The 12,298-nt window shown below is 40.5% G+C and overlaps 1 protein-coding gene across 5 annotated transcripts in view; it reads left to right on the top strand.

Moving 5' to 3' along the window:
• The window catches only part of kif1aa (kinesin family member 1Aa), a 320,477-nt gene that overhangs the window by 263,787 nt on the left and 44,392 nt on the right, over nt 1–12,298 (top strand). For 4 of the 5 annotated variants that reach the window (XM_059949994.1, XM_059950017.1, XM_059949986.1 and 1 more), the window contains one exon: nt 4,019–4,045. The exons of the other annotated variant lie outside the window; for it this stretch is intronic. In XM_059949994.1, the coding sequence (XP_059805977.1) occupies nt 4,019–4,045 (27 nt within the window). The remainder of the gene's footprint in view (nt 1–4,018; nt 4,046–12,298) is intronic. 5 annotated transcript variants of the gene reach the window in all.

Genomic DNA, 12,298 nt, shown 5'->3' with positions numbered 1-12,298 from the left:
ACCCACCAGAGAGGAAAATCTGGACACACAGATCCCTGGAAAATGACAGAACCTTATATCTCAATCTGAATCTCTCCTTGTGGTGTCTCAAAGTATTTTAAGATTGAACAGTGGACAACACCAGTGCTGGTTGCATAGTCATGTTGCAGATCTAAATGCTGGAAAACTCAGCTGGTTGGGCAGCATCTGTGGACAAACAGTTAATGCTTCAGGTGAGAAACGCACCATCAGAACTAAGAAATCTTCTCGCTTTCTTAGATCCCTTTTTAGATCTGATGGTGTCTTCAATTTGAAACATTCACTCTGTTTCTTTTTCCGCCGATGCTGCCTGACCTGCTGAACTTTTTCACTGTTTCCAGTTTTTATTTCAGATATACAACATCTGCAGTTGTGTTTTATTTTTATCATGTTCCAGATATTTTAAGTTGAAATTCTGAGAGAACATGACATGGTATTAGAGATGTATGTCAGACATGAATTTGTACATGAGAGTTGATATGTTCCTCTTTTTAGATGAATCTAACATATCACCTAATTCATTTGAATAAACTGTAATAGTGTCCCGTGTTTGTAGAACTTTCTATTTGTTCTTAGACCCAGCTGGTACAGGAGAATATGGTTAAGTTACAAGCTAACTCCCATTACCTAGCACCTTGGTCTACAATCCCACCAGCTAGGAACTTTAAACTTAAAAAATAAAGAAGTATGATAGTATCGGCTACATTGATTATGAAGCTACTAGATAGTTTTAAGAAAAAGCATCAGGTTCACTGATGCTCGTAACAGAAGAAAAATTTCCTTACCTAGTATGCCCTTTATGTGTCTCCCAACCCACCAATGCAGTTATCTGTTGATTGGCGATAGGTAACCATCGCTGACTTTGCAGTGATATAAAAATCTAATCGGGCACGATCTTAATAAATGGTGGTATCGGTTTGAAGGACTGGTGGCCATTTCCTACTCCTTTGTTTTTTTTTAAATTTTATTTATTTAGAGATACAGCGTAGAATTGAGCCTCTGAGCCACACCGCCAAGCAACCCTGATTTAACCCTATCATGGTACAATTTACAATGACCAGTTGGCCTACTAACCAGTACGTCTTTGACTGTGGAAGGAAAGCGGAGGATCCGGAGAAAACCCACACACTCCACGGGGGGAACATACAGACTCTTTACAGATTACATCAGAATTGATGTCTGAACTCCGAGTTGTACCATGACGGTTATGTGATCAAACAGATGAGATCATACATAATGCAGTGATCTTCTGTGCCAGCTTGTTGCACATACAATTTATGGTTGGATAAAATTATTCTACCAGTGTCCCGCTCCAAGCATGCTCACTTTTCACGTGGCCCTAAGATTTGAGTGATCCTTTCCATCACTATTGAGGCAGAAGCAAAGGGAGATGGGAAATTAGCACCTCTTTTCAGAGCACCAACTTGATAGCCTGTGAGAAATTCAACACTGCTTGGCTAGTAGACTGATTAACAGTATTAATCATTCCATTGGTATTGTGTAGTTTGTGGACTATCTGCATAACTAAACTTCTGTAATAGCATTTTTTAGTATTTTCTCATACTCCCATCTACAAATATATTTCAAAACTTTAAAAATGAGTGATTATGTGTGAGGCATGTGAAACTTCATGGTGCCGTTTATGCCCTTATTTTACAAGGACCAGAGAAAACTGATGAGATATGAATGGAGCCTTTGACAGAATGGCTCCCAATTTAAAGGAGCTCAAAGCTGATGAAAGCCTCCTCAATATTTAGAACCAGAAATTAAAATGTCAATCAGGTTTAATATCACCAGCATATGTCATGAAATGTGTTGTCTTTGCAGCAGCTGTACAAAGCAATAGAGAAAAACACTGTGAATTACAGTGAATTGCAAAAATAAAACTAAAAAAGGTAGTGAGGCAGTGTTCATTGTCCATTCAGAAATCAGAATGCAGTGGGTTCCTGAACCATTGAGTGTGTGCCTTCAGGCTCCTGTTCCTCCTTCCTGATGGTAGCAATGAGAACAGGGGAGGTGGGGATCCTTAATAATGGATACCGCCTTTTTGAGGCATCGCTCCTTGAAGATGCCCTGGATACGGCAGAAACTGACCGAATCTGCAGTGTTTTGCAAGCAAATTAATAAGACTGGAATAAATAAAGTGTTTGAGAAACAGTGAGTCACTAAATGTACTTTGATACTCTGGGACTGGTGGTACAAAGGGTTACACACTGCCCTTTCACTGTGTGGGATTCACTGATACGGTTTATTTCGAACGATAATAGATTCCTGTACACTGTATATCTGGTAGCTTTTTGATGAGAGTATGGGTTGTCTCGATCACCTGCCGAGTGTAATTCCAGGTTCCTAACTAATGTCTTCCTGAGATGTTTCCTGACAGTAAGCCTGACTGACTCAGGCGAGGGAAAACCTTAAGTCAAAGGTCACAGCTGAGAAACCAGGGTGAAGAAAATGAGGTGATAGTAAGATGGACTGCTTTGATGACTGAGGACATCAATTTCAAGGCAATATTGTGGTTGGGGCTATGATATTGTGGTCTGGGATGAGATCAGTTTCTGTGGGGAAAGACTGCAGTCTAGGGACAGAAGGGATCATGGTGTTTCAGCAACTAGTGATGGTGGTGAGGGACAAAGAGATAAATACTTCACCGAGAAACAACGGCACACAAAGAGCATTATCAAGGCATTTATTTCCCCTTCTGACCCTTCTTAAGACATCTTACCAACAGGAAATATGGGTTAAAAAGAATGAAAATCCAGCTAAAGTACAAGTCTACCACATTTCTTACCACCTATCATCTTAGACTGGATGAGTTATCCAGCTTTATTAATATTGGAACAAACTCAGATTATTTCACTTTTGTAAAGTTTTTACTTTCACCTACACAACTGCATAGATAGAAAGTGGAATAGTTTGAAGAAAGTTGTGTGTGAGTTTGAACGAATATTAATGAGTATGAGTGGCTCTGTGCTCACCAGAGAGGCTGCACCTGGGAGAACATTTGAAAGAACATGTTGGATCAAGGTTACAGTATGCTTGTATACACGTGAAAGTGAGTGAATGTTACTTGCATTTGTTTTCTTGTAGCTGCTGCAAAAATATGTGACTAATCATATTTTAAAAAAGCAAATAGTCACAGTTATGTTCTGCTTTAACCACATGGTCATGGTTGCTGCTGCAAGCATAGAAGGTCACTAAATACCTATGGGTGGATGCAGCATCGATCAGAACATTGCCAACATACACACCTCCCAGAACAGCATGTGCTCGGTGAAATAAACTCTCTGGGATAAGCAGGTTTTAGATTGCACTGCTGGCCAACAGTGGTGAGTTAAACCAGCCAGATTTGCACTCCATCCAAGAAATGAGCGCCAAAGCCAAGCAGAACTCCAAATGTGGCTGCTCTAATGCCGTATTTATTCTTTCTATCTATCATTGAGCAAAGCAACTTCTAAATAATGCATATAAGTTCTAATAACATGTTAAAAAAGCGAGAGCCTTTCGCTCTTTCAATCTGATCACCCATTACTTTTCTGTCACTTCAAGTGTAGAAATCAGTCCCATTTCTGACAGGGCTGACTGTACTCACTTGTGAAAATTTGTGTTCAACGATTCAGTTTAGACATTCTGATCCTTGGTCTGACCTCAATATGAAATTTAAATGTTATTTTCTAAGTGCTACTAGGTAACAGATTCTAAATTGGAAAGTGAGAGCTGGTTTAGTGCTGGAGAGAAAAGCACAAAAGATTTGATTGTTTAAGTTCCTCTCATTTTCACTGAAAACTCTATTTGCTCTATATTAATAATTTGGCTAAAATCATTGCTTTAAGAGGCTAGAAACGTGAACTTTGAACACTGCTGATGAACAATGAGCCTTAGTGACCTTCTATCTCCTAGAACATAGCTTTGCTGTCCACTGCTTTGCTTTACGATGTTACCGTCACCACTGGTACTTTATTGAGTCTACTAACAAGGTATTGTTCTTGTGTTTTTGCAGGCAATTTCTTGATTCGGATATGCCTAGGTATTTTTTTTTTGTTTTAAATCCTTCAAATATTTATTTCTCAACAGCTTCAGGCATCAAAATCCCATCCAAATCTTTGGTTTTCTTTAAATTAATATCTTAATTTATTTGGACTGTTCCTTTTTTTTTCCACTTTTCCTCTCTTCACCACATTCTGCAAAGACCTGCCTAGCATTGCCAGTTTAATTCGGCTTGACGCTCAATTCCATGAGCTCTGTGGAGGTCAAAGGCTGCATGTAGCGCTTGCGTGGCAATGCTATAAGGACTGATGTGATACTAAGGACCAGGGTTGATCATGGGGAGCTATTTCCCTGCTGCATACATCATTGTGTTAATTTCTTTTGAAGCAGGAAGGGCTTGCAGAAGGTTACAGCATGTGCTAAAGTTTGCATTGTTAATCCTTACATTTGCAGTTGTGTGGACCCTGGTGTGCTGTGTTAAAGGCATTAAGTTGTTGTCATGCATTTTAACCTGACAATTGATGAATTCTGAAGCTTTATTGCTCTTGCACATGGGCGAATACAGATAGTCATTTATGGCAATGAAAGTATAGTCACGGGTCATCAGGGTGGTAAAGAAGGCTTTTGGCATGCTGGCCTTCACCAGTCAGGGCTCTAAGTATAGAAGATGGTGCAGTTGTGAGGCCACACTTGGAGTATCATGTTCAGTTTTGCTCATCCTCCGAGAAGAAAAATGCATTAAACTGGAAAGAGATAAGATAAATTTACAAGGATGTTGCCAGGATGAGGGACTGAGTTATAGAGGGAGGTTGGACAACCTAGAACTTTTCTCCTTGGAGGGTAGGAGACAGAGAGGTGATCTTATATAGGAGTATAAAATCATAAGTGGGCATAGATTGGGTGAATTGGGAATCAAAAACTAGAGAACATAGGTTTAAGGTGAGAGGGGAAAGATTTATTAGGAACTTGAGTGCTAATGTTTTTACACAGAGGATGGTACATATTGGTGATGAGCTTCCACGGGAAGTGGTTAAGGTAGGTATAACAACAACTAATGAAACATTTTATTTATTTATTTATTGAACTACTGCATGAACAGACCCTCCTGACCCTTCGAGCCGTGCTGCCCAGCACCTCTCAATTAACCCTAGCTTAATCACAGGATAATTTACAATGACCAGTTATCCTAACTGGTGCATCTTTGGACTATGGGAGGAAACCGGAGCACCTGAAGGAAACCCACGCATTCCACAGGTAGAGCGTACAAACTCCTTACAGATGACGTTAGAATTGAACTCAAACTCCCAACACCTTGAGCTTTAATAGCATCGCACAACCAAGATGCTACCATGACACCTAGTTGGAAGGCACATGGATAGGAAAGGTTTTGTAGTTTATGGGCCAGGTACAGACAAATGGAACCAGCTTATATGAGTATCTTGATTGGAATAAACTATTTAGACCAACGCCCCATTTCCTTGCTGCATGACTTTCTGACTAGTAAGGGAAAACCTGGAGACTGGTTGCTGATTTACACGTCATAGAGGTGTGAGAGTGAGAATCTGCATCAACATATTTTCTTAAGGGCTATACAGAGTGGATACTGAACATCTGTTGATTGTGTCACATTGACAGATTACACATCTTCCCCAAAAATTCTGCCCATTCAGTAGAGTAAAGGTTATCGCGCATCAGTATTGGCATTCTGCAAGTACAGAGTAAAGATGCGTCATTGCGTATTGATGGAGTTTCAATTCGCTCAGTGGGATGAGGTTTATTTTCTGTGTAACATTACAGTATCTCTCTTTGTCCAGCAGGAACTGGGCCATCAGCAGGTTAAGGGTGTCTCACTGTCTAGAGTTGCTGCTGATTCAATAGAATAAGGGTGTTTTACTGTGGATAATCCCTATTGATTCAGCTGGAAAAGAGTGTCTCACTATATTTGTGCACAGTTTCTTTTAATTCAGCGCATTAAGGATGTCTGACTATATGGGTGATTTAATTCCTGTGAATTCAGTGGCAGAGGAGTTTTTGCTATGACAAAGTGTACTAGTTCAGAGGAGTCCATTTAGTAATTGCAGATAAACAGCCTGTAATTAGCCATTTATTCTCCTGTGCAAGATTTTCCTGTGGCGGAGTTGCTAATCAGAATGGAAAAACAGAACCAGTAGATAAAGCAAGCTCATGAATTCCTCTTGTCATACTCTTTAAACTTGCCTTTATGAAATACTCATGGAACTGCTCATTAAATCCATGATCAAATGTTCCTCAACTTTATTAATATTTGTAGTAAAACATTGACTTCCCTAAGTTTCTTCATTTATCTTTAGTTTTGTTTTTGAAAATCTTTTGCTTTCAAGGAATAAAACCTTAAACCACTTCACAAACTGGAAGACCTCTTAGCCTTGAGTACCTTGAAACTTTATTGTTTTATCAAGAGAAAAAAACTCGGTGAACCATTCCTCCTATGCCGAATTACTGGTACTTGGAATTGTCATCAAAGTGGGTGCAGGTACAGAATTCCTGTTTAATCAGCAGAATTTACTCATGAGCAACTGTATCAAGCTCCAGTTCATCCAGTCGAGGAAAATTGCACACCATTTAACAGTATTGAATTGCTGTTTCTTCACCGGTGTAAATAATAATTGCTGTTGAAACTCAGAGCATAATGGTGCCCAGTGATTCACTGTGTACATTGGGAGTAATCTTGGTGGATTGTTTCTATCAAGAGTGCTCCCAGGTTGAAAGACATTGCAATAGCGTATAGACAAGATCTAGTGACCATTTTCTTCCCTTCATTTGTATCTGGTGATTCAGCTGTGCATCCGGATATCGGAAACCCTAAACAATTAACAGGTCTTTGCAGAATTGTCTGATCCTTTGAAGGAAACCGCACACTAGTGCTCAATGGCAGTTTCAGCGGTGGAGGGCGGGGTATCTACTTTTACCCTTACCCCAATCCCACCACTCCTTCACCAACCGCACCTCTCTCTGTTGCTCAGGTGGGCATGACTGACATGGCATCTAACATCCTGAGGACTAAACTTCTGACATTTTTTTCTTTTTTTTCCCCTTTTGTGTTTGTCTCTGGGTTGGCTTCACTAAAAGCATAACACACGGAAATGACAATAGGTACACAGTGACTTTTCTTTCGCTCTTTTTCTCTGCAGTTTGTGTCCTGTCCTTTCTCTTGTTTCATTCACTGGTATCACTTGTTTTGATTTTATTAACTCCTATGTTGGTGTCCTGTGCCTGTTAACCTACTGTTCCCTCAATGATAATCGTGCTTCCTTTACAATGTCTTTATTGCAAGATTGTGATATCTCCCTTGTTCAAAGAGACAGTGTTCCTTCTTACTGACCTGCAAACCTATCAGCGGTTTTTGAACTTAAGTGCCGTGGAAAAGTTAAAACAAATTGGAAAGCTGGGATGCAGAGTGGGGATAACAGAGGAAACACACAGCGAGTCAGCAGTGTTTCCATGGAGATACTTAATGCTGAAGAAAATCTCAGTAAACTGGAGCGATAACAGCTTCCCTGCAGGTGCATAGTCATTAAGTACATCTGCATTCAAAGGCAGGAAAGATAGTTCAGTGCTGAGACCCTTCATCTGAACCAGAGTTCTGGAGGGACTTTGGTGGGTCAGTCTCTTTCAGGAGACTGACCAAATGAAAAAAGAGGGATGGGATGAGCAACTGAAGACTAATTTCTGTGCTGCTTGGGAGATAGGGGTGGGGTTCAAATCGAAGAAAGCTATGAAGGTGACAGTTCAGGTGGTCAAAAAAACATTTGCTTTCATTCTGAACTGTGCATTCCACAGGTTGTTAGGGCTGTTTATTGTCCCTAAGGTGTGGCCATGGATTTCCTGTATATGAGAGTGAAGGAGCCACGGTGTAAAGTCTGTGTCACTTCTGAAGTCATTTAAGAGGGGAGCAATGGGGACACACAAAGATTCCCAAGAGAGGTCCAAGGTGGTGAGGAGCAGGAACTCCAGCACAAGGTTCCACACACAAAGCATGCAAGAGAAAGAGAAAGATGAACACCAAATATATTATCTGCTCCAGAAACATCTTATTCTCTGGCAATGTGGATGAGAAGTTGAAACCTGTTGGGAATGGGGGATAGAGGAGGCATTGCTTGCATTTTCTTACCATTCTTGTGTCTGGAGATCATGGAACATCCTGAAGATGTGAGGAGCTTTCTCATCTGAGGTAGAACCAGCTAAAACCGTAGAATGCTCTACAGTTTGGGGTAGATGCAATGCTAGCAGACAGTGTGATTAACCCACTGTGTTTCAGGTCTGGTCAATTCAAACATCCAGTTGCTTTCAGGATTGGCTAGGATTTGTATCAAAGGCTTTGGCATAAGAGAGTGGATAAATGGATCAGGTCTATAATAGGTACTGAGAACTACAGCTGATTTGATGCATTTTGGTGTATCAGGATAATATTGCTCTCATTCCTTCCCTTTGATGCACACTTCCTTCATGTCGCATCCTGAGGAGTCTTAGGTGATTAGTATTATCGCGTAAAAGTGTGTGTCATAAAAAGATAATTCCTTTCCTTCCTTAGTTTCTCAGATTTACCATACTATACACACTGAAGGGGAAAATGGGCAAACCCTGGCCACACAGTTCTCCGACTGTACTTCTGTAACTTACTGATTGCCATGAGATGGAGTCAAGAACTGTTAGCTGCTTTCAGAGTGAAATTGGACACAGACAGACACAAAGAGCCAGAGTCATATTTGTGGCATGCTTGGTACCATAGCTGAAGTCAGTGGAACTGAATATGGGCAGTGATATATAGCAGGTGGCCAATGCTGGGGCACCAACTCACCAGGACTATGTTAGCAGAGGGATTTTAAATATGAGCTGCTAGAAAACTGAATTTAAGCTTGAAGGTTTCTAAGTAGGGTGCACTTTGGAGGAAGAGGAGAAAGTATCAGTAGCACATACTTTTTGACCTATACAAAGCAGTTTTAAAAGTGAGTAAAGACAGTTCCATGTTCTGAAATATTTGGATATGGGTTGAGATAGAATAAGCAAAACAATCTGAAGCCTGCCTCCTTGGATTTCTGTACTTGCTTCTGGAGGAAATAGGAGACAGACCCTCAGTAATTATGATGAGGCCACGTGCAGGTCTTTAAGAGCAACACTGCCTCTTTGAATCTTCTGGTTCTGCTGTAGTCAAGCTTGAATAAGCCAGCATGCTCTAAGTTTGACAACTGCACTCAATCCAATATTGAATCAGTTGTGATGGGTGCGTGGTTAGAAAATCTGGGAGCCATGCTCAATACACATGTCAAAAGATACTGAAGGGCTGCACCCACAAGTTTTTTTCCTTTCCCAGTTCATGCTTCTTGCATGTCACCAAAGACAGTAAAGATTTGCAACCCTCCCCCATCAAAAATTGGTTTTATTAAGATTATTTTTGTTAGTGGCGTATTTCTTTAAAAAAATGTTCATCTGTCACCCAATGTGGCCAGTATACCCCCAATTAAGTTATCGAGATTGGCTGAGAGCACTATTAAATATTCTTTTCACAACATCACAGCAGGAAGTTAGAATGGTGCCTGAAGGTTAAAGGTAAATTGATACTAGAAATGGGCAAGACCTCACCATCTAATAATGGTTATAATTTAAGGAGATATTGTCTATTTTGAAATGGATGTGTTAGATGAAAGTGCAGAGGAAGCTTTGCCAGGCAGACAGACCCAGTCTGGACTGGACTGATCCTGTGAGTGAGCTGGCAGTATTTGTACCTTCCATGCCATCTCCCTGCCCCTACCTTCCAAACTGACAGTTGCTCCCTCCATATCAAATCTGCTTATCATAACCTCATTGGCCATCTCATCCATCCTGACCGAAGTTATACCAACAGCCCTGCTTGCTCAACACTAAAATTACCTCTTGGCTTGGATATTTTTCTTTTTTCTGATTACATTATTTTATTTGTACAGTTCTGAGTAAGTTCAGAACTCATGATTTGCTAAACCCAAGCTAAACATGTTAAAACTCATTTCTGACAAATCATTAGTGGCATTGTATAATAATCTTCTCCTTTTATCAACCAACCTTCCCTTTCCCCACTTATCTTGCTCAACAGTCCTAAGTCCTTTGAGGATTCTGCTCTAATTTTCCTTGGGATGGTTCCTCTTTGCCCTCTGCTAATCAGTTCATTAATACATTGAGCAGGGAGTCACATAAAGTCCTGAGATGTTGAGTGACAACATCAGTCCTTTAGCAGAAACATAAATGCAGTAAAAAGTGGAAACACTCAACAGGCCAAGAAACATCAGCAAAAAGAGAAAGTGAGTTGGTATTGTGGGTACTTCAGGTTCAGCAAAATCAGCATCTGAGAGGAACTCAGCAGATCGAGCAGCATTTGTGGGGCATAGAATTGTCAACATTTTAGGTTGAAACCCTGCATCAGAGCAGCAGGGTATTGATGTGCTTCTGATTCAGGGCTTCTACCCAAAATTTTGATAGTTTCTTTCCCCCCAACAGATGCTCCTTGACTCTTTGAGGTCCTCCAGCAGAATATTTGTTGCTGAACATTTCAGACCCTTGGTCTCAAAACTGGAATGTCAAGTCTATTTCTCTTTCCATGGATGCTGCCTGACCTGTTGAGAGTTTCCAATAATTTCAGATTTTCAGCATCTGCAGTTTTGTATTTTCATTTGCTGTCGTCAAAATCTTACTTGCAGTACCACAGACTCATAATTCTGAATGTGTGGTAACCAAACTAGTTCAGTCCATTCCTACCCCTGTTAAGTCCACTATTTATAGCAAGAAATTTACAAATTTTCTGTACTTCTCTCCCCATTTCCCCACTAATTGCGAATCTGTAATTGCAGTTAAATCCATTTCTAGAATGAATATCATTTGGCTGAGTAGAAAGGGTCAGGATCTTGATATACAGAGTACCAGGAGCTGTGCAACCTACTGTAGCCCAAGGTAGTAAGATGTTGCCAAGTGTGACATCCTTCAGGAGAAGATCTGCTATAGCTAGAGACATGGGTTTGCCAAGGGAACTGAAGAGACTAGAAATGTTTATTTTTTTGCACCACACTTACATTAGGTCATGGGATAGGAACTTGCTTGCTTCATCAGCAAGGAGCAGTAAGGATGAGGTCCTCCCACAGTAGAAGAACCAGTTCTAGAATTGTCTTTTACTAAACACCTTCAACTGTAAACAATGTTTTATAGATAGAACTTCCTGCTGTGGTGTTGTATCTTGTGCTTTTATCCCAAGCTCCAATTCCGAAAAGCCCCAACAGCATCAGAAACTATGGTTACAAGGAGATTTTTGGAATGGCCACACACAGGGTCAAAGGTTGATAGGGTTCTATTGGCAGAGAAAAAAATCAAACTATTTTTAATCCTAAGTGACCACGTGCACCAACCTTGCATATTGTGTTCTGATGTAAGAGAAGTTGTTGTCCACACCTTCTGTAAGTCAACGTATTCAAATGGTTTATTACACAAGTGAGATGCTGGAGTTTTATTGGCCACAGCCTCTTGTAGAGTAAGCCAGGGGCATGCGCAGTTGGGTCCAGCAGGGACATGAGATCTGAAATAATCAGTAAGCACACTGAAACTACTCCCACATTTATAAAAATTGTAAATGTTAAAAGTATTCCTCAAAAAGAGATCAAAATTAAATTCCTGCGCACTCCCCTGGTGAAGGTCCTCTATATTACTATAGTTGCTTCAGGGATATGGGTGAATTCCAATTGGCTTAAGAAGCCATCGTTAAAGTCTGCATTTAGACCTGCAATGTTAGTTTTATTTCAATTAAGTTTAAGTTGAGGAACCACTTGTGATGCCAGAGGTGGAAGTCCTTGTGAACCATGCATGGTAAAGCATTTGTAAAACTGTTTTGATGTAAATTAGAGGTGATGAAAGCGTTTATTCATGGTGTTGAGTCTGTTGTCTTTCTCCTGTCGTTTCTTAATGTAATTTTTTCACTTAAGCGGGGGCACTTCAAGCTCACCATTGATGAGAGGTTTCTCTCTGAATGCCTGACCACTTCTCCCAGTCATGAAGCCCATATTGGAGACATGAAGGCACAACCTTTTCCCTTTTGAACTGACACCCCCTGAATTTAGGGCTTCCCTCCTCTGCCTACTCAGCGTAAGGAACAGTTTGATCTCAGGGCTAGTTCACTGTAAAGGAATATTTATGAACCTCAGGCACACTACCAATAAGTCCTGTTCTTTTCACCTCAACTCATCCCTGGTCGTCTCAATTTTCTACTTAAAAAGGAGGCTGCTTCTCAGACCATCTATGA

This window comes from Hypanus sabinus, chromosome 2, assembly GCF_030144855.1.
Source record: "Hypanus sabinus isolate sHypSab1 chromosome 2, sHypSab1.hap1, whole genome shotgun sequence".
Classification (NCBI taxonomy): Eukaryota; Metazoa; Chordata; class Chondrichthyes; order Myliobatiformes; family Dasyatidae; genus Hypanus; species Hypanus sabinus.
The sequence above is the reverse complement of the archived record's forward strand: the minus strand, read 5'-3'. Positions and strand labels throughout refer to the sequence as shown.